Genomic DNA, 19516 nt, shown 5'->3' with positions numbered 1-19516 from the left:
GAACCAACTCCAAGTGGGTTGACCAGTTCCCAAACAATTGCAGCAAGAGCAATTCTTTTTCGCTTACGTGGGTGGCGACTCCCCACTTTTGTTAACCAGAGTGAGGAGCCCCAAGTCGGAGCAGAAGCCAGCGGAGGTGATCGACCAATCGAACCCCAAAAGGAGAATCCATTGGAAACTCCAATTAAAGATCCAACCCCAGTGTTGGAACCAATAAGATTAGTGGAGCGCGCAGCTGAAAAAGAAGAAGACATCCTGCAGATTGAAGCCGATCCAATGGACCTAATTGATCTCTACACCAAATTGTAATTCCCCATGTTACAATAAAATAATTGATCACTAACCTTCCCTTTTCACTTACTTTAGCTAGGAGAAAACGGTTCAACCGTACTCCACAAAAAAAAAAAAAAAAAAAAAAAACTTTCTTACATTTTTTTTTTGGAGTTGGGCTAAAAACCTAAACTCCCACTAATCATTCCTTTTTTTTTCTTTTCTTCTTCCTTTAGAAAACTAGCGCCATCTAGCGCTCAAAATTACAAACCTTAACTCTCTAATTTTTCAAAAAAAAAAAAAAAAACTTATTTCTTTTCAGAACTGCAAGCTTACGCCATCTGGCGGTCGTAAGCAAACTAAAAATCCAAAAAATTCAAAAAATTTCAAAGTTCTTTTCTCTTTTTCTCAAAAACTGAAGGCCTGCTCCATCTAGCGGTCAAATTAAGAGACCTTTCTGTTGCTTTCAATTTTCTTGATTTTCGTTCAAAAACTGGAGGCCCGCTCCATCTAGCGGTCAGAAAAACAGACCTCCCTATTATTTTCATTTTTTTCGATTTTTGTTCAGAAACTGAACACAAACACCATCTGGCGGTCAAAAACCAAAGGATGGTAAAACTTTTCTATTTCTTCTCATTTCTTCTAAACTGAAAGCTTATGCAGCCTAACGGCCAAATAAGCAACCTTATTTTCCAACTCATCGGAAAATAGTCCTTTCCCACTCCTACCCATTGAGCATCGTGCTAGCAACTAATCAAATCTTGACATTTTTATTTTTTTTACTGACAACAAGGTCGGTTTATTCGCTCGAAGTTACCGAAAGCTAACTAAGAGCAACAAATTTAAGCTTCCACTTTTCAAAAGATTGTGTCACATAGCAAGGAGGAGAAACCTCAACCAATGGAGTTCAAAAAATACGCCCACTGATTGGAGCACTGCGTCAGCGCTGCTCCCTTTCCATTTCACGCACAATTTAGTGGAAGCACTAAAAGTAAAACTTTTTTTCCAAGTTTTCCTTTTTTTTTTTTTTCCTCACTCCTTCAAGGGAAATCCAGGAGTGAACCCCGCTGAGGATTGTAAAGAAGAATCAACTTTCCAATTCCAGCAAAACAAAAAATGTCACGATCAGTTGCAGCAACACGAGCGGGCCTGAAAGGCCACCTTACGAGGACAATGGAGAAGATCAAGGGATACAAGGATCTCACGATGACGGCGGAACTGGATAACGATATTGCCACGGATACAGAACTCCTGAAGCAACGTTACCAGAAATTTATTAAAGCAAGTTACCAAGTACGCTGGGCCTTGCAGAATACGAACGCTACCGAGGAGCAAATCGAGCAAGATTACTCCACAGTAGCTGAAGTAGAAGAAGAAATGAGCAGCATACTCGCCTTCGTTAAAAACAAACGAGACGAGTACAAAAGACAACAAGACCTGGAATTTCAAGAGCTGCAGAGAAAAGAACAGCGCCAAATTGAGGAGGACAGAAACCGATTGCTTCAAGACCTGCTTACTCAACAGCAGCAGCTCTTCGCAACCCAAATCCTCCAACAACAGCAAGCCCACGCCTTACAAATTCAACAACTTATGGCGCAAAACCAAGCACCAGCTCAAGTAGCAGCAGCAGCAGCTCCAATTCAACAAGCAACACGTCTTCCCCAAAGACAAATCAAGCACTTTAAAGGAGATATTCTTGAGTGGACATCATTCTGGGAGAGCTTTAATGCCTCCATTCACTCGTCTACAATGTCGGATGTCCAAAAATTCGACTACTTAAAAGAATATCTAAAAGGGGAAGCGTACTTGTGCGTTGAAAATCTGGAACTCACCGCAGCAAACTACAACATTGCCATAGCAGAGCTAAAAAGAGTCTACGCTAAACCAAAGGCTCTTATTCAAACTCATTTATGCAAGTTTGACAACCTAGCTCCTGTCAAGACAATGGCAGACGTATCGGCGCTGAGAAAATTGCAGCTCACAGTCCAGTCTCATATTAATGCCTTGGAAACCCTCGGGGTTCGAAAAGAATCATTTGGAGGACTCCTTGGCACAAAACTAATGAAATTGCTTCCTGCAGAATTGCAGAAAGAGTGGTCGAGCTCTGAAGAAAACGAAATCACAGACATTGCATCCCTACTGAATTTCATCAGGGATGAAGTTGACGCAGCGGAGAGGTACAGCCGATGGAAATCGGAAACCACAAAAACGCCACAACAGTCAACATCGCCAAGTCCAGCGAAACCAATACACGCTGCCACAGCATCACAGCTGGCGATTGGAGCCAGATCACAACCAGCTCCACACACCAGCAAAAACTCCAGACAATTTGTGCCACCGTCAAACACACCTTTTAGGAGACAGGACAATTTTATCATGCGAGAATGCACAAGACCATGCATTTTCTGCGGGGAAGTTCACTACCCCACGGTTTGTCCAGTGAACCTAAAAGAAAAAAAGGCCATCATCGCTAAGCTAAAAAGGTGCGTCAGATGCTTCAGTGCAAACCACGAAACTCTGAACTGCACCACAAACTACACTTGCAAACATTGCCAAGCCATTCATCACACGGCTCTCTGCGACAAAAAGCAGACACGTTTTGCGCACCAAACTGTTAATGGCAACAGCGCCATCACAAATGTTACGGCGTCTGCTGCAAGCGCAAACACCCCAGGCAATCTCGTGGTGAAGACAGCTACAGTAAATGTAGTAGGCCCAAATGGCAAACAAACAAGAGCCATTTTATTTATAGACGACGGCAGCCATAGATCTTGGGTCACAAGATCTATTTCAAAATTGTTGGATCTCAAAGTGGTGGCAGTGGAAAACCTCGGTACCAGAGTTTTCAAGCAACGAAAACCCAATCCAGTGGAGAAGACAAATTCAGTCGAGCTGACATTTAGGGGCACTTGGCAGGGTGCCCCACTCGTCAAAATTACAGCACTAGAAACGGACTACATTGGAGACACTGGTCCATATGCCCACACAACATTCGCACAAAAATTGTGGCTGGACAACGAAAGAATGGCTGACGACAGGTTCGAGACAAACAGCCAGGAAAAAGATGTCGGGATTTTAATAGGAGTCGACCAGATGTTTGAAATCATCCCTAACGAAGCAGCTATCCAAAGCCCGTGTGGCCTAAGGGCCTACAACACAAAGCTTGGGCGGATGATAGTTGGACCTTCTAAAGAAAAAAATTCGAAAAAAGGCAAAGCATTGATCCAGCAAATGCTGCAATGCAGTAGTTTCTCAGCCCAATCAGTAGCTTCATATGCAGCCGGCTGCCTCAATTCAAACTACACTTTTACAACTCTTCCAGAAGAAAAGGAGAAAACGCCGGATGTAAAGGAGAAAAAGGAATCTTCATCTCCCCACCCGACCTCTATAGAAGAAATTTCCATAGAGAACTCCATTATTAAAAAAGAAAAAAAGAAGATTGTAAAAGAAGAATTAAAGCGGCAGACGGACTTTGACCTATCCTTGTTTTGGAAGCTAGAACACTTTGCCATTTTAGACGATTGTGATGCAGTGGAGCCAGACGATCCTCTAGGCTCCTTTGGAGAAAAAATCACCCGTCAAGAAGATGGGCGATACTGCACCCCAATCCCATGGAAAACGGATAAGTGGAGGTTGGAGAAAAATTTCCTGATGGCTAAAGGAAGACTGGAGAGTCTTTTAAACAGACTCAAGAAAACGCCAGCGCTTCTATCTGCTTACCACCAGGAGATCGAGCAACTCAGAGTCCAAAACTTCGTAGAAAAGGCAGACCTAAACTACGATGGACTCCACACTTATCTGCCACATCATCCTGTCATCCGACAGGATAAAACAACCACGAAAATCCGACCGGTCTTTGATGGAGCGGCTAAGTCCAAATTTGGACCAAGCCTCAACGACGTCCTAGAAACCGGTCCGAACCTGAATCCTGACCTGCTAGCCGTTCTAATGCGATTCCGATTAAATCGGATCGCATGGATAGCAGATATTGAAAAAGCTTTTTTAAACATCGCCCTGCATCCTGAAGACTCAGAAGCAGTACGATTCCTGTGGGTAACGGAACCAGAAACATCTGGCTCCCCTTTATTTGCTTACAAATGGAAGCGAGTTCCATTTGGACTCAGTTCCAGCCCATTCTTGCTTAGAGTTACCCTCAACAAGCATTTGGATGGAATGGAGCCACTGTACTCCACTACAGTAAAACAGCTAAAAGAGAAAATTTACGTCGACGACTACCTAGGTGGCGCCGACAGCATTCCCACAGCCAAAAACAGGATTCAGGAAACAAAGGCCATCTTCCAGGAGGCTAAACTCAACATGCGAAGCTGGGTGACAAACGACAAAACACTTCGCAAATTTCTCAGTGAGAAGGGGCTTATCAACCCCATTGTCAAAATCTTCACTCAGAAACTGGAAGAGGGCCAACCAAAGGTCCTAGGCATTCGGTGGGACACCGAATCTGACACATTCCAATTCGACCCCGCGCCTATCATTGAAGCCGCTACAGAATTGGGAGACCTTGTCACCAAAAGAAATATCCTACGGATATCTGCAAGAGTGTTTGATCCCATTGGGTTCTTAGCACCCACTACACTCCTGCTAAAAACCATCTACCAGAAGCTTTGGGAAGCAGAAATTGACTGGGACGTCGAAGCGCCGCCGGAAATTAGACAAACATGGATAGCTGCTATGACTGGGTTGAACGAGTTCGCCAAATTGAAAATCCCTCGCTGGATAGGCCACTCGAAAAGGGTCATACAATCAGCAGAAATTCACGTCTTCGGTGATGCTTCTGAGGCGGCGTATGGAGCCGTTGCTTATGCAAGGCTCCAAACAAAAAACAACGAAACCAGCATTCACTTTCTAGCCAGTAAAACAAAAGTGGCCCCGCTCCCAAAGAAAAAAGTTACCCTACCTCGATTGGAGTTATTAGGCTCGCTTCTAGCCGCAAGGCTAGGAGATAAACTGAAAAATTTTCTCCACACAGAATCATGGCGAACCATATTTTGGGCAGACTCTTTGGTAGCACTTGGATGGATCAGAGGGGATCCTAACAGATGGAAACCATTTGTTAGGAACCAAGTGGAAGCTATAAAAAAACTGTCTGGAGTAAGTTGGTGGCGGCACTGCCCGGGCATACACAATCCTGCGGATCTTGCCTCGCGGGGAGCGCCAGCGTCAGCGCTGGTACACTCGGAGCTATGGTGGAATGGTCCACCATGGCTAAAGGAAGAAACAGAATGGCCGGATTCAACACCCGATGCAGGAGAAACAAGCATCCACGAAAAGATCGAAGCGGAAGCCAAAGGAAAAACCGTCATGATGTCGGTGGCTACCGTGGAACCAGCTACCCCAGTGGAATGGCAGCTGGAACGAATTCCATCATGGAATCGACTACTTCGACGAACCGCCTGGATGCTTAGGTTCCTCTACAAGAATCGCCCCATCAACAGAACGCAAATCAAAACTCCAATCAAGATAGGAGACGAAAAGGAGATACTGGTAGACCATCTGACAGTAGAGGAACTGACGAAGGCGGAGCTACTGATCTACAGGCAGCTCCAAAAAGAAGCATTTCCAAAGACGTTCCAAGACCTACAAGAGGAAGGCAACTACACCACAAGGAGAAAATTGCCAAACTCCGACCCGTGTGGGATGAAAGAGACAAGCTGATCAGAGTGACCGGAAGGGTCGAATTGGCACTCAGAGACAGGGACATTGAACCTGCCATACTGCTGCCCACTCACCACCCAGTTGTCAAATTGCTCATCGCAGACAGGCACGTCACACTTAAACACGCCGGAGTGAAAACTACCTTCTCCGATCTAAGGGAACGTTTTTGGATTATCAAAGGGCGTCAGCAGACCAAATCTGTTTGGCATGCCTGCGTCAAGTGCCAACGGCTAACTTCACCACCATTTACTGAAGTAGCTGCACCTCTACCACTGAATCGCTTGAAACAAGCGAAAGCCTTCGAAATCACGGGTGTGGATTTCGCAGGGCCATTGTATTACAAACACCCAATATCACGTAAGAAACGCAAGCAAGCGGAACTTACGACCTCCGTGGATCCCCCACAAACGGATGATCCAAGTGTGGAGAATCCAGCCGAGCCTCCAGCCATGGAACAAACGGAGGAAAAAGAAAACCTCAAAAAGAAGAAAAAGGGTACAATCAAGCAACCCAAAAGTTATGCCTGCTTATTCACCTGTGCGGTGACTAGGGCCGTCCACCTGGAGTTGACTAAAACCATGTCAGCACGTGACTTTCTCCTAGCCTTCAGAAGATTTTCAGCTAGGAGAGGTAACGTGTCTGTCATGTATTCGGATAACGCACAAACATTTAGGTGCGTTTCCAAACACTTAAAGGTCTTGAGATCCGATCCAGCGATCCATGACCTTTTAGCCATGCGAAAAACCGAGTGGATCTTCTCCGCCAGCCTAGCCCCATGGTGGGGAGGCTTCTGGGAACGCATGGTTAGGACAATGAAAGACCTACTACGGCGTTCCAATGGCCGTGCGTGTCTAGAATACGACGAGCTGGAAGTCAGTTTGATCGAGACAGAAAGCGTAGTGAACGCAAGGCCACTCACCTACGTGGCAGAGGGGAGTGATGATCCACTTCCCATCACTCCGAACCAATTTCTGAACAACAGACGATCTAATTGCACTCCGCCGGAGCCAGCAATTAACCTACTGACTCCCGACCCAACCAACGCACGACTCATTGAAATGGATCGCCTACGCAGAGACTACGTCAAGGACACTTGCGAGCGATTCGTGAATGACTACTTGCTCCAAGTAGACAATTTTCACTGCAAAGGAGGGCCTGGACGCAAGATCCGAGTAGGCGAAGTTGTCATCATCCACGATGACAACACGAAGCGACTTATGTGGACAGTCGGTGTAGTGAAGGAGCTCATTTCCAGCCGAGACGGGCTGATTCGATCGGTAACGGTCAAGACCCCTAACGGGAACTTGATTAACCGAGCGATTCAGTCCCTACACCCCCTGGAATTACGCGAGGACCAGCCCGACGACGTTGAAATACTACCCTCGCCGGAAATGGAGCCGGAAGAAGACACAACTCCATCCGTGTCAGCCGCCAGCCCGGTCGAAGAGAGCGAGCCGTGGAGCACGGGCTCTGGTGGGGAGTGTGTAGGGAATATATTAGATCCCCAACAGCAGACGACGCGGTCTGGACGCCGCACGAGGCTGCCCAGCCGTTTTAGCGCTTTTGAATTGGGTGGCCCTCGATAGAGGGCCACCATTGTACATTTTCTTGTATGTAAGCCCCGCCCTAGGCCTATTGGCCGTCTCGGAAGAGAGGACAAGGGGCAGTCAGTCGCGAAATACATCTCCTACAGCTAACAACAAGTTCTCCAGTGCCTCCCGTGTTTAATCTACAACTTCTTCAATTTATTCAAAGGTAAAAATCAGACACGGGCTGATTATTTCCCTTCACTTGGTTCTACAGTTTTCTCACAGGATTTCACTTCAACGACGTGCCCAGAATGGTTACAAATTCCTTGTCAGAGGAACACGTAACACATTCCGCAATGCTCAACCGATTCACAGATCACATACACGTTAACGTAAGATGGTGAAATCTAACGCCAACGCAATCTTATAACCTTGTCGACTTTACTTGTGCAAGTTCTTCGCAGATGGTAGGATTCAAACCAACGCTCCCAAATGGAAACTGATTCCGAGTCAGTCGCCTTAACCACTCGGCCACATCTGCTGCTTCGCATGTCACAAATTTGAAGAATGGCTTACGAAAGCGTCAACAAATGCAAAAATCTCGAATGTGAAACATTGATGTCAGCAAAATCGCCGGAATGAAACGGGCGTTAAACGTTGACGTTGAAACCACTCGGCTACATCTACTACAACATTGCCGTTGAATAAAAATGATCGGTAGTTCAAGCAATGCAAAACTTCGAGTTTGAAACATTGACCGTCAGCAAAACATCCGCTTTGAAACGCGCTTTAAACGTTGCAGTCCGAAAAATCACGACGTTGATAGTATTGTTACTGGCCCGTAAGAGGATCGAACTCATGACCTCCGCGTTATTAGCACGGCGCTCTAACCAACTGAGCTAACAGGCCGTCGTGTTTAATCTATTGTTTTACTAAAAACAAATGAGCCAGCATCTTCATTTCGATTAAAAGGCTAGTTGGTTTGTTTCATCACCAAACGTTTCGGCTTCCCTTTGAAGTCATTATAGGCGCAAGCTTGGTTCTACAGTTTTCTCACAGGATTTCACTTCAACGACGTGCCCAGAATGGTTACAAATTCCTTGTCAGAGGAACACGTAACACATTCCGAAATGCTCAACCGATTCACAGATCACATACACGTTAACGTAAGATGGTGAAATCTAACGCCAACGCAATCTTATAACCTTGTCGACTTTACTTGTGCAAGTTCTTCGCAGATGGTAGGATTCAAACCAACGCTCCCAAATGGAAACTGATTCCGAGTCAGTCGCCTTAACCACTCGGCCACATCTGCTGCTTCGCATGTCACAAATTTGAAGAATGGCTTACGAAAGCGTCAACAAATGCAAAAATCTCGAATGTGAAACATTGATGTCAGCAAAATCGCCGGAATGAAACGGGCGTTAAACGTTGACGTTGAAACCACTCGGCTACATCTACTACAACATTGCCGTTGAATAAAAATGATCGGTAGTTCAAGCAATGCAAAACTTCGAGTTTGAAACATTGACCGTCAGCAAAACATCCGCTTTGAAACGCGCTTTAAACGTTGCAGTCCGAAAAATCACGACGTTGATAGTATTGTTACTGGCCCGTAAGAGGATCGAACTCATGACCTCCGCGTTATTAGCACGGCGCTCTAACCAACTGAGCTAACAGGCCGTAGTGTTTAATCTATTGTTTTACTAAAAACAAATGAGCCAGCATCTTCATTTCGATTAAAAGGCTAGTTGGTTTGTTTCATCACCAAACGTTTCGGCTTCCCTTTGAAGTCATTATAGGCGCAAGCTTGGTTCTACAGTTTTCTCACAGGATTTCACTTCAACGACGTGCCCAGAATGGTTACAAATTCCTTGTCAGAGGAACACGTAACACATTCCGCAATGCTCAACCGATTCACAGATCACATACACGTTAACGTAAGATGGTGAAATCTAACGCCAACGCAATCTTATAACCTTGTCGACTTTACTTGTGCAAGTTCTTCGCAGATGGTAGGATTCAAACCAACGCTCCCAAATGGAAACTGATTCCGAGTCAGTCGCCTTAACCACTCGGCCACATCTGCTGCTTCGCATGTCACAAATTTGAAGAATGGCTTACGAAAGCGTCAACAAATGCAAAAATCTCGAATGTGAAACATTGATGTCAGCAAAATCGCCGGAATGAAACGGGCGTTAAACGTTGACGTTGAAACCACTCGGCTACATCTACTACAACATTGCCGTTGAATAAAAATGATCGGTAGTTCAAGCAATGCAAAACTTCGAGTTTGAAACATTGACCGTCAGCAAAACATCCGCTTTGAAACGCGCTTTAAACGTTGCAGTCCGAAAAATCACGACGTTGATAGTATTGTTACTGGCCCGTAAGAGGATCGAACTCATGACCTCCGCGTTATTAGCACGGCGCTCTAACCAACTGAGCTAACAGGCCGTGGTGTTTAATCTATTGTTTTACTAAAAACAAATGAGCCAGCATCTTCATTTCGATTAAAAGGCTAGTTGGTTTGTTTCATCACCAAACGTTTCGGCTTCCCTTTGAAGTCATTATAGGCGCAAGCTTGGTTCTACAGTTTTCTCACAGGATTTCACTTCAACGACGTGCCCAGAATGGTTACAAATTCCTTGTCAGAGGAACACGTAACACATTCCGCAATGCTCAACCGATTCACAGATCACATACACGTTAACGTAAGATGGTGAAATCTAACGCCAACGCAATCTTATAACCTTGTCGACTTTACTTGTGCAAGTTCTTCGCAGATGGTAGGATTCAAACCAACGCTCCCAAATGGAAACTGATTCCGAGTCAGTCGCCTTAACCACTCGGCCACATCTGCTGCTTCGCATGTCACAAATTTGAAGAATGGCTTACGAAAGCGTCAACAAATGCAAAAATCTCGAATGTGAAACATTGATGTCAGCAAAATCGCCGGAATGAAACGGGCGTTAAACGTTGACGTTGAAACCACTCGGCTACATCTACTACAACATTGCCGTTGAATAAAAATGATCGGTAGTTCAAGCAATGCAAAACTTCGAGTTTGAAACATTGACCGTCAGCAAAACATCCGCTTTGAAACGCGCTTTAAACGTTGCAGTCCGAAAAATCACGACGTTGATAGTATTGTTAATGGCCCGTAAGAGGATCGAACTCATGACCTCCGCGTTATTAGCACGGCGCTCTAACCAGCTGAGCTAACAGGCCGTGGTGTTTAATCTATTGTTTTACTAAAAACAAATGAGCCAGCATCTTCATTTCGATTAAAAGGCTAGTTGGTTTGTTTCATCACCAAACGTTTCGGCTTCCCTTTGAAGTCATTATAGGCGCAAGCTTGGTTCTACAGTTTTCTCACAGGATTTCACTTCAACGACGTGCCCAGAATGGTTACAAATTCCTTGTCAGAGGAACACGTAACACATTCCGCAATGCTCAACCGATTCACAGATCACATACACGTTAACGTAAGATGGTGAAATCTAACGCCAACGCAATCTTATAACCTTGTCGACTTTACTTGTGCAAGTTCTTCGCAGATGGTAGGATTCAAACCAACGCTCCCAAATGGAAACTGATTCCGAGTCAGTCGCCTTAACCACTCGGCCACATCTGCTGCTTCGCATGTCACAAATTTGAAGAATGGCTTACGAAAGCGTCAACAAATGCAAAAATCTCGAATGTGAAACATTGATGTCAGCAAAATCGCCGGAATGAAACGGGCGTTAAACGTTGACGTTGAAACCACTCGGCTACATCTACTACAACATTGCCGTTGAATAAAAATGATCGGTAGTTCAAGCAATGCAAAACTTCGAGTTTGAAACATTGACCGTCAGCAAAACATCCGCTTTGAAACGCGCTTTAAACGTTGCAGTCCGAAAAATCACGACGTTGATAGTATTGTTACTGGCCCGTAAGAGGATCGAACTCATGACCTCCGCGTTATTAGCACGGCGCTCTAACCAACTGAGCTAACAGGCCGTGGTGTTTAATCTATTGTTTTACTAAAAACAAATGAGCCAGCATCTTCATTTCGATTAAAAGGCTAGTTGGTTTGTTTCATCACCAAACGTTTCGGCTTCCCTTTGAAGTCATTATAGGCGCAAGCTTGGTTCTACAGTTTTCTCACAGGATTTCACTTCAACGACGTGCCCAGAATGGTTACAAATTCCTTGTCAGAGGAACACGTAACACATTCCGCAATGCTCAACCGATTCACAGATCACATACACGTTAACGTAAGATGGTGAAATCTAACGCCAACGCAATCTTATAACCTTGTCGACTTTACTTGTGCAAGTTCTTCGCAGATGGTAGGATTCAAACCAACGCTCCCAAATGGAAACTGATTCCGAGTCAGTCGCCTTAACCACTCGGCCACATCTGCTGCTTCGCATGTCACAAATTTGAAGAATGGCTTACGAAAGCGTCAACAAATGCAAAAATCTCGAATGTGAAACATTGATGTCAGCAAAATCGCCGGAATGAAACGGGCGTTAAACGTTGACGTTGAAACCACTCGGCTACATCTACTACAACATTGCCGTTGAATAAAAATGATCGGTAGTTCAAGCAATGCAAAACTTCGAGTTTGAAACATTGACCGTCAGCAAAACATCCGCTTTGAAACGCGCTTTAAACGTTGCAGTCCGAAAAATCACGACGTTGATAGTATAAATAATGGCCCGTAAGAGGATCGAACTCATGACCTCCGCGTTATTAGCACGGCGCTCTAACCAGCTGAGCTAACAGGCCGTTGCATCAAATCTATTGTTTTACTAAAAACAAATGAGCCAGCATCTTCATTTCGATTAAAAGGCTAGTTGGTTTGTTTCATCACCAAACGTTTCGGCTTCCCTTTGAAGTCATTATAGGCGCAAGCTTGGTTCTACAGTTTTCTCACAGGATTTCACTTCAACGACGTGCCCAGAATGGTTACAAATTCCTTGTCAGAGGAACACGTAACACATTCCGCAATGCTCAACCGATTCACAGATCACATACACGTTAACGTAAGATGGTGAAATCTAACGCCAACGCAATCTTATAACCTTGTCGACTTTACTTGTGCAAGTTCTTCGCAGATGGTAGGATTCAAACCAACGCTCCCAAATGGAAACTGATTCCGAGTCAGTCGCCTTAACCACTCGGCCACATCTGCTGCTTCGCATGTCACAAATTTGAAGAATGGCTTACGAAAGCGTCAACAAATGCAAAAATCTCGAATGTGAAACATTGATGTCAGCAAAATCGCCGGAATGAAACGGGCGTTAAACGTTGACGTTGAAACCACTCGGCTACATCTACTACAACATTGCCGTTGAATAAAAATGATCGGTAGTTCAAGCAATGCAAAACTTCGAGTTTGAAACATTGACCGTCAGCAAAACATCCGCTTTGAAACGCGCTTTAAACGTTGCAGTCCGAAAAATCACGACGTTGATAGTATTGTTAATGGCCCGTAAGAGGATCGAACTCATGACCTCCGCGTTATTAGCACGGCGCTCTAACCAGCTGAGCTAACAGGCCGTGGTGTTTAATCTATTGTTTTACTAAAAACAAATGAGCCAGCATCTTCATTTCGATTAAAAGGCTAGTTGGTTTGTTTCATCACCAAACGTTTCGGCTTCCCTTTGAAGTCATTATAGGCGCAAGCTTGGTTCTACAGTTTTCTCACAGGATTTCACTTCAACGACGTGCCCAGAATGGTTACAAATTCCTTGTCAGAGGAACACGTAACACATTCCGCAATGCTCAACCGATTCACAGATCACATACACGTTAACGTAAGATGGTGAAATCTAACGCCAACGCAATCTTATAACCTTGTCGACTTTACTTGTGCAAGTTCATCGCAGATGGTAGGATTCAAACCAACGCTCCCAAATGGAAACTGATTCCGAGTCAGTCGCCTTAACCACTCGCCCACATCTGCTGCTTCGCATGTCACAAATTTGAAGAATGGCTTACGAAAGCGTCAACAAATGCAAAAATCTCGAATGTGAAACATTGATGTCAGCAAAATCGCCGGAATGAAACGGGCGTTAAACGTTGACGTTGAAACCACTCGGCTACATCTACTACAACATTGCCGTTGAATAAAAATGATCGGTAGTTCAAGCAATGCAAAACTTCGAGTTTGAAACATTGACCGTCAGCAAAACATCCGCTTTGAAACGCGCTTTAAACGTTGCAGTCCGAAAAATCACGACGTTGATAGTATTGTTACTGGCCCGTAAGAGGATCGAACTCATGACCTCCGCGTTATTAGCACGGCGCTCTAACCAACTGAGCTAACAGGCCGTGGTGTTTAATCTATTGTTTTACTAAAAACAAATGAGCCAGCATCTTCATTTCGATTAAAAGGCTAGTTGGTTTGTTTCATCACCAAACGTTTCGGCTTCCCTTTGAAGTCATTATAGGCGCAAGCTTGGTTCTACAGTTTTCTCACAGGATTTCACTTCAACGACGTGCCCAGAATGGTTACAAATTCCTTGTCAGAGGAACACGTAACACATTCCGCAATGCTCAACCGATTCACAGATCACATACACGTTAACGTAAGATGGTGAAATCTAACGCCAACGCAATCTTATAACCTTGTCGACTTTACTTGTGCAAGTTCTTCGCAGATGGTAGGATTCAAACCAACGCTCCCAAATGGAAACTGATTCCGAGTCAGTCGCCTTAACCACTCGGCCACATCTGCTGCTTCGCATGTCACAAATTTGAAGAATGGCTTACGAAAGCGTCAACAAATGCAAAAATTTCTCGAATGTGAAACATTGATGTCAGCAAAATCGCCGGAATGAAACGGGCGTTAAACGTTGACGTTGAAACCACTCGGCTACATCTACTACAACATTGCCGTTGAATAAAAATGATCGGTAGTTCAAGCAATGCAAAACTTCGAGTTTGAAACATTGACCGTCAGCAAAACATCCGCTTTGAAACGCGCTTTAAACGTTGCAGTCCGAAAAATCACGACGTTGATAGTATTGTTAATGGCCCGTAAGAGGATCGAACTCATGACCTCCGCGTTATTAGCACGGCGCTCTAACCAGCTGAGCTAACAGGCCGTGGTGTTTAATCTATTGTTTTACTAAAAACAAATGAGCCAGCATCTTCATTTCGATTAAAAGGCTAGTTGGTTTGTTTCATCACCAAACGTTTCGGCTTCCCTTTGAAGTCATTATAGGCGCAAGCTTGGTTCTACAGTTTTCTCACAGGATTTCACTTCAACGACGTGCCCAGAATGGTTACAAATTCCTTGTCAGAGGAACACGTAACACATTCCGCAATGCTCAACCGATTCACAGATCACATACACGTTAACGTAAGATGGTGAAATCTAACGCCAACGCAATCTTATAACCTTGTCGACTTTACTTGTGCAAGTTCTTCGCAGATGGTAGGATTCAAACCAACGCTCCCAAATGGAAACTGATTCCGAGTCAGTCGCCTTAACCACTCGGCCACATCTGCTGCTTCGCATGTATGTCACAAATTTGAAGAATGGCTTACGAAAGCGTCAACAAATGCAAAAATTTCTCGAATGTGAAACATTGATGTCAGCAAAATCGCCGGAATGAAACGGGCGTTAAACGTTGACGTTGAAACCACTCGGCTACATCTACTACAACATTGCCGTTGAATAAAAATGATCGGTAGTTCAAGCAATGCAAAACTTCGAGTTTGAAACATTGACCGTCAGCAAAACATCCGCTTTGAAACGCGCTTTAAACGTTGCAGTCCGAAAAATCACGACGTTGATAGTATTGTTACTGGCCCGTAAGAGGATCGAACTCATGACCTCCGCGTTATTAGCACGGCGCTCTAACCAACTGAGCTAACAGGCCGTGGTGTTTAATCTATTGTTTTACTAAAAACAAATGAGCCAGCATCTTCATTTCGATTAAAAGGCTAGTTGGTTTGTTTCATCACCAAACGTTTCGGCTTCCCTTTGAAGTCATTATAGGCGCAAGCTTGGTTCTACAGTTTTCTCACAGGATTTCACTTCAACGACGTGCCCAGAATGGTTACAAATTCCTTGTCAGAGGAACACGTAACACATTCCGCAATGCTCAACCGATTCACAGATCACATACACGTTAACGTAAGATGGTGAAATCTAACGCCAACGCAATCTTATAACCTTGTCGACTTTACTTGTGCAAGTTCTTCGCAGATGGTAGGATTCAAACCAACGCTCCCAAATGGAAACTGATTCCGAGTCAGTCGCCTTAACCACTCGGCCACATCTGCTGCTTCGCATGTCACAAATTTGAAGAATGGCTTACGAAAGCGTCAACAAATGCAAAAATTTCTCGAATGTGAAACATTGATGTCAGCAAAATCGCCGGAATGAAACGGGCGTTAAACGTTGACGTTGAAACCACTCGGCTACATCTACTACAACATTGCCGTTGAATAAAAATGATCGGTAGTTCAAGCAATGCAAAACTTCGAGTTTGAAACATTGACCGTCAGCAAAACATCCGCTTTGAAACGCGCTTTAAACGTTGCAGTCCGAAAAATCACGACGTTGATAGTATTGTTACTGGCCCGTAAGAGGATCGAACTCATGACCTCCGCGTTATTAGCACGGCGCTCTAACCAACTGAGCTAACAGGCCGTGGTGTTTAATCTATTGTTTTACTAAAAACAAATGAGCCAGCATCTTCATTTCGATTAAAAGGCTAGTTGGTTTGTTTCATCACCAAACGTTTCGGCTTCCCTTTGAAGTCATTATAGGCGCAAGCTTGGTTCTACAGTTTTCTCACAGGATTTCACTTCAACGACGTGCCCAGAATGGTTACAAATTCCTTGTCAGAGGAACACGTAACACATTCCGCAATGCTCAACCGATTCACAGATCACATACACGTTAACGTAAGATGGTGAAATCTAACGCCAACGCAATCTTATAACCTTGTCGACTTTACTTGTGCAAGTTCTTCGCAGATGGTAGGATTCAAACCAACGCTCCCAAATGGAAACTGATTCCGAGTCAGTCGCCTTAACCACTCGGCCACATCTGCTGCTTCGCATGTCACAAATTTGAAGAATGGCTTACGAAAGCGTCAACAAATGCAAAAATTTCTCGAATGTGAAACATTGATGTCAGCAAAATCGCCGGAATGAAACGGGCGTTAAACGTTGACGTTGAAACCACTCGGCTACATCTACTACAACATTGCCGTTGAATAAAAATGATCGGTAGTTCAAGCAATGCAAAACTTCGAGTTTGAAACATTGACCGTCAGCAAAACATCCGCTTTGAAACGCGCTTTAAACGTTGCAGTCCGAAAAATCACGACGTTGATAGTATTGTTACTGGCCCGTAAGAGGATCGAACTCATGACCTCCGCGTTATTAGCACGGCGCTCTAACCAGCTGAGCTAACAGGCCGTGGTGTTTAATCTATTGTTTTACTAAAAACAAATGAGCCAGCATCTTCATTTCGATTAAAAGGCTAGTTGGTTTGTTTCATCACCAAACGTTTCGGCTTCCCTTTGAAGTCATTATAGGCGCAAGCTTGGTTCTACAGTTTTCTCACAGGATTTCACTTCAACGACGTGCCCAGAATGGTTACAAATTCCTTGTCAGAGGAACACGTAACACATTCCGCAATGCTCAACCGATTCACAGATCACATACACGTTAACGTAAGATGGTGAAATCTAACGCCAACGCAATCTTATAACCTTGTCGACTTTACTTGTGCAAGTTCTTCGCAGATGGTAGGATTCAAACCAACGCTCCCAAATGGAAACTGATTCCGAGTCAGTCGCCTTAACCACTCGGCCACATCTGCTGCTTCGCATGTCACAAATTTGAAGAATGGCTTACGAAAGCGTCAACAAATGCAAAAATTTCTCGAATGTGAAACATTGATGTCAGCAAAATCGCCGGAATGAAACGGGCGTTAAACGTTGACGTTGAAACCACTCGGCTACATCTACTACAACATTGCCGTTGAATAAAAATGATCGGTAGTTCAAGCAATGCAAAACTTCGAGTTTGAAACATTGACCGTCAGCAAAACATCCGCTTTGAAACGCGCTTTAAACGTTGCAGTCCGAAAAATCACGACGTTGATAGTATTGTTACTGGCCCGTAAGAGGATCGAACTCATGACCTCCGCGTTATTAGCACGGCGCTCTAACCAACTGAGCTAACAGGCCGTGGTGTTTAATCTATTGTTTTACTAAAAACAAATGAGCCAGCATCTTCATTTCGATTAAAAGGCTAGTTGGTTTGTTTCATCACCAAACGTTTCGGCTTCCCTTTGAAGTCATTATAGGCGCAAGCTTGGTTCTACAGTTTTCTCACAGGATTTCACTTCAACGACGTGCCCAGAATGGTTACAAATTCCTTGTCAGAGGAACACGTAACACATTCCGCAATGCTCAACCGATTCACAGATCACATACACGTTAACGTAAGATGGTGAAATCTAACGCCAACGCAATCTTATAACCTTGTCGACTTTACTTGTGCAAGTTCTTCGCAGATGGTAGGATTCAAACCAACGCTCCCAAATGGAAACTGATTCCGAGTCAGTCGCCTTAACCACTCGGCCACATCTGCTGCTTCGCATGTCACAAATTTGAAGAATGGCTTACGAAAGCGTCAACAAATGCAAAAATTTCTCGAATGTGAAACATTGATGTCAGCAAAATCGCCGGAATGAAACGGGCGTTAAACGTTGACGTTGAAACCACTCGGCTACATCTACTACAACATTGCCGTTGAATAAAAATGATCGGTAGTTCAAGCAATGCAAAACTTCGAGTTTGAAACATTGACCGTCAGCAAAACATCCGCTTTGAAACGCGCTTTAAACGTTGCAGTCCGAAAAATCACGACGTTGATAGTATTGTTACTGGCCCGTAAGAGGATCGAACTCATGACCTCCGCGTTATTAGCACGGCGCTCTAACCAACTGAGCTAACAGGCCGTGGTGTTTAATCTATTGTTTTACTAAAAACAAATGAGCCAGCATCTTCATTTCGATTAAAAGGCTAGTTGGTTTGTTTCATCACCAAACGTTTCGGCTTCCCTTTGAAGTCATTATAGGCGCAAGCTTGGTTCTACAGTTTTCTCACAGGATTTCACTTCAACGACGTGCCCAGAATGGTTACAAATTCCTTGTCAGAGGAACACGTAACACATTCCGCAATGCTCAACCGATTCACAGATCACATACACGTTAACGTAAGATGGTGAAATCTAACGCCAACGCAATCTTATAACCTTGTCGACTTTACTTGTGCAAGTTCTTCGCAGATGGTAGGATTCAAACCAACGCTCCCAAATGGAAACTGATTCCGAGTCAGTCGCCTTAACCACTCGGCCACATCTGCTGCTTCGCATGTCACAAATTTGAAGAATGGCTTACGAAAGCGTCAACAAATGCAAAAATTTCTCGAATGTGAAACATTGATGTCAGCAAAATCGCCGGAATGAAACGGGCGTTAAACGTTGACGTTGAAACCACTCGGCTACATCTACTACAACATTGCCGTTGAATAAAAATGATCGGTAGTTCAAGCAATGCAAAACTTCGAGTTTGAAACATTGACCGTCAGCAAAACATCCGCTTTGAAACGCGCTTTAAACGTTGCAGTCCGAAAAATCACGACGTTGATAGTATTGTTACTGGCCCGTAAGAGGATCGAACTCATGACCTCCGCGTTATTAGCACGGCGCTCTAACCAACTGAGCTAACAGGCCGTGGTGTTTAATCTATTGTTTTACTAAAAACAAATGAGCCAGCATCTTCATTTCGATTAAAAGGCTAGTTGGTTTGTTTCATCACCAAACGTTTCGGCTTCCCTTTGAAGTCATTATAGGCGCAAGCTTGGTTCTACAGTTTTCTCACAGGATTTCACTTCAACGACGTGCCCAGAATGGTTACAAATTCCTTGTCAGAGGAACACGTAACACATTCCGCAATGCTCAACCGATTCACAGATCACATACACGTTAACGTAAGATGGTGAAATCTAACGCCA

General features: G+C 44.3%; 1 protein-coding gene and 29 non-coding genes across 30 annotated transcripts; 1 reads left to right on the top strand and 29 right to left on the bottom strand.

The window, feature by feature from the left end:
* The first annotated feature begins 1443 nt into the window (after positions 1 to 1443).
* Positions 1444 to 7702, top strand: LOC130698703 (uncharacterized). Its single transcript, XM_057521388.1, has 4 exons — positions 1444 to 1668; positions 1729 to 5625; positions 5694 to 7465; positions 7699 to 7702. Exons 1-4 carry the CDS (start codon positions 1444 to 1446, stop codon positions 7700 to 7702), a joined length of 5898 nt encoding a protein of 1965 aa, XP_057377371.1.
* A 229-nt stretch (positions 7703 to 7931) lies between these two features.
* Positions 7932 to 8013, bottom strand: Trnap-cgg (transfer RNA proline (anticodon CGG)). The gene has a single exon. It is a non-coding gene; the product is annotated as a tRNA-Pro (tRNA).
* Positions 8014 to 8307: 294 nt separating this feature from the next.
* On the bottom strand, positions 8308 to 8381 carry Trnai-aau (transfer RNA isoleucine (anticodon AAU)). Its single transcript has one exon. It is a non-coding gene; the product is annotated as a tRNA-Ile (tRNA).
* A 324-nt stretch (positions 8382 to 8705) lies between these two features.
* On the bottom strand, positions 8706 to 8787 carry Trnap-cgg (transfer RNA proline (anticodon CGG)). The gene has a single exon. It is a non-coding gene; the product is annotated as a tRNA-Pro (tRNA).
* Positions 8788 to 9081: 294 nt separating this feature from the next.
* On the bottom strand, positions 9082 to 9155 carry Trnai-aau (transfer RNA isoleucine (anticodon AAU)). Its single transcript has one exon. It is a non-coding gene; the product is annotated as a tRNA-Ile (tRNA).
* A 324-nt stretch (positions 9156 to 9479) lies between these two features.
* Trnap-cgg (transfer RNA proline (anticodon CGG)) lies at positions 9480 to 9561 on the bottom strand. The gene has a single exon. It is a non-coding gene; the product is annotated as a tRNA-Pro (tRNA).
* A 294-nt stretch (positions 9562 to 9855) lies between these two features.
* On the bottom strand, positions 9856 to 9929 carry Trnai-aau (transfer RNA isoleucine (anticodon AAU)). Its single transcript has one exon. It is a non-coding gene; the product is annotated as a tRNA-Ile (tRNA).
* A 324-nt stretch (positions 9930 to 10253) lies between these two features.
* Trnap-cgg (transfer RNA proline (anticodon CGG)) lies at positions 10254 to 10335 on the bottom strand. Its single transcript has one exon. It is a non-coding gene; the product is annotated as a tRNA-Pro (tRNA).
* A 294-nt stretch (positions 10336 to 10629) lies between these two features.
* Trnai-aau (transfer RNA isoleucine (anticodon AAU)) lies at positions 10630 to 10703 on the bottom strand. The gene has a single exon. It is a non-coding gene; the product is annotated as a tRNA-Ile (tRNA).
* Positions 10704 to 11027: 324 nt separating this feature from the next.
* On the bottom strand, positions 11028 to 11109 carry Trnap-cgg (transfer RNA proline (anticodon CGG)). The gene has a single exon. It is a non-coding gene; the product is annotated as a tRNA-Pro (tRNA).
* A 294-nt stretch (positions 11110 to 11403) lies between these two features.
* Positions 11404 to 11477, bottom strand: Trnai-aau (transfer RNA isoleucine (anticodon AAU)). Its single transcript has one exon. It is a non-coding gene; the product is annotated as a tRNA-Ile (tRNA).
* Positions 11478 to 11801: 324 nt separating this feature from the next.
* Trnap-cgg (transfer RNA proline (anticodon CGG)) lies at positions 11802 to 11883 on the bottom strand. Its single transcript has one exon. It is a non-coding gene; the product is annotated as a tRNA-Pro (tRNA).
* A 294-nt stretch (positions 11884 to 12177) lies between these two features.
* On the bottom strand, positions 12178 to 12251 carry Trnai-aau (transfer RNA isoleucine (anticodon AAU)). Its single transcript has one exon. It is a non-coding gene; the product is annotated as a tRNA-Ile (tRNA).
* A 324-nt stretch (positions 12252 to 12575) lies between these two features.
* On the bottom strand, positions 12576 to 12657 carry Trnap-cgg (transfer RNA proline (anticodon CGG)). The gene has a single exon. It is a non-coding gene; the product is annotated as a tRNA-Pro (tRNA).
* A 294-nt stretch (positions 12658 to 12951) lies between these two features.
* Positions 12952 to 13025, bottom strand: Trnai-aau (transfer RNA isoleucine (anticodon AAU)). The gene has a single exon. It is a non-coding gene; the product is annotated as a tRNA-Ile (tRNA).
* Positions 13026 to 13725: 700 nt separating this feature from the next.
* On the bottom strand, positions 13726 to 13799 carry Trnai-aau (transfer RNA isoleucine (anticodon AAU)). Its single transcript has one exon. It is a non-coding gene; the product is annotated as a tRNA-Ile (tRNA).
* A 324-nt stretch (positions 13800 to 14123) lies between these two features.
* Trnap-cgg (transfer RNA proline (anticodon CGG)) lies at positions 14124 to 14205 on the bottom strand. The gene has a single exon. It is a non-coding gene; the product is annotated as a tRNA-Pro (tRNA).
* Positions 14206 to 14501: 296 nt separating this feature from the next.
* Trnai-aau (transfer RNA isoleucine (anticodon AAU)) lies at positions 14502 to 14575 on the bottom strand. The gene has a single exon. It is a non-coding gene; the product is annotated as a tRNA-Ile (tRNA).
* Positions 14576 to 14899: 324 nt separating this feature from the next.
* Positions 14900 to 14981, bottom strand: Trnap-cgg (transfer RNA proline (anticodon CGG)). Its single transcript has one exon. It is a non-coding gene; the product is annotated as a tRNA-Pro (tRNA).
* Positions 14982 to 15281: 300 nt separating this feature from the next.
* Trnai-aau (transfer RNA isoleucine (anticodon AAU)) lies at positions 15282 to 15355 on the bottom strand. The gene has a single exon. It is a non-coding gene; the product is annotated as a tRNA-Ile (tRNA).
* Positions 15356 to 15679: 324 nt separating this feature from the next.
* On the bottom strand, positions 15680 to 15761 carry Trnap-cgg (transfer RNA proline (anticodon CGG)). The gene has a single exon. It is a non-coding gene; the product is annotated as a tRNA-Pro (tRNA).
* Positions 15762 to 16057: 296 nt separating this feature from the next.
* Positions 16058 to 16131, bottom strand: Trnai-aau (transfer RNA isoleucine (anticodon AAU)). Its single transcript has one exon. It is a non-coding gene; the product is annotated as a tRNA-Ile (tRNA).
* A 324-nt stretch (positions 16132 to 16455) lies between these two features.
* Positions 16456 to 16537, bottom strand: Trnap-cgg (transfer RNA proline (anticodon CGG)). Its single transcript has one exon. It is a non-coding gene; the product is annotated as a tRNA-Pro (tRNA).
* A 296-nt stretch (positions 16538 to 16833) lies between these two features.
* Positions 16834 to 16907, bottom strand: Trnai-aau (transfer RNA isoleucine (anticodon AAU)). The gene has a single exon. It is a non-coding gene; the product is annotated as a tRNA-Ile (tRNA).
* A 324-nt stretch (positions 16908 to 17231) lies between these two features.
* On the bottom strand, positions 17232 to 17313 carry Trnap-cgg (transfer RNA proline (anticodon CGG)). Its single transcript has one exon. It is a non-coding gene; the product is annotated as a tRNA-Pro (tRNA).
* Positions 17314 to 17609: 296 nt separating this feature from the next.
* On the bottom strand, positions 17610 to 17683 carry Trnai-aau (transfer RNA isoleucine (anticodon AAU)). The gene has a single exon. It is a non-coding gene; the product is annotated as a tRNA-Ile (tRNA).
* A 324-nt stretch (positions 17684 to 18007) lies between these two features.
* Positions 18008 to 18089, bottom strand: Trnap-cgg (transfer RNA proline (anticodon CGG)). Its single transcript has one exon. It is a non-coding gene; the product is annotated as a tRNA-Pro (tRNA).
* Positions 18090 to 18385: 296 nt separating this feature from the next.
* Trnai-aau (transfer RNA isoleucine (anticodon AAU)) lies at positions 18386 to 18459 on the bottom strand. Its single transcript has one exon. It is a non-coding gene; the product is annotated as a tRNA-Ile (tRNA).
* Positions 18460 to 18783: 324 nt separating this feature from the next.
* Trnap-cgg (transfer RNA proline (anticodon CGG)) lies at positions 18784 to 18865 on the bottom strand. Its single transcript has one exon. It is a non-coding gene; the product is annotated as a tRNA-Pro (tRNA).
* Positions 18866 to 19161: 296 nt separating this feature from the next.
* Positions 19162 to 19235, bottom strand: Trnai-aau (transfer RNA isoleucine (anticodon AAU)). Its single transcript has one exon. It is a non-coding gene; the product is annotated as a tRNA-Ile (tRNA).
* Positions 19236 to 19516: the final 281 nt, after the last annotated feature.

This window comes from Daphnia carinata, chromosome 7, assembly GCF_022539665.2.
Source record: "Daphnia carinata strain CSIRO-1 chromosome 7, CSIRO_AGI_Dcar_HiC_V3, whole genome shotgun sequence".
NCBI lineage: Eukaryota > Metazoa > Arthropoda > Branchiopoda > Diplostraca > Daphniidae > Daphnia > Daphnia carinata.
This window is presented reverse-complemented; position numbering and strand designations above follow the sequence as displayed.

Coding starts and splice junctions, on each gene's coding strand:
- LOC130698703 (XM_057521388.1), top strand. CDS start 1,444: ATGGAGAAGATCAAGGGATACAAGGATCTCACGATGACGGCGGAACTG. Junction 1,669..1,728: donor TGAGCAGCATACTCGCCTTC/GTTAAAAACAAA, acceptor CAAGAGCTGCAG/AGAAAAGAACAGCGCCAAAT. Junction 5,626..5,693: donor CCGTGGAACCAGCTACCCCA/GTGGAATGGCAG, acceptor CTGGATGCTTAG/GTTCCTCTACAAGAATCGCC.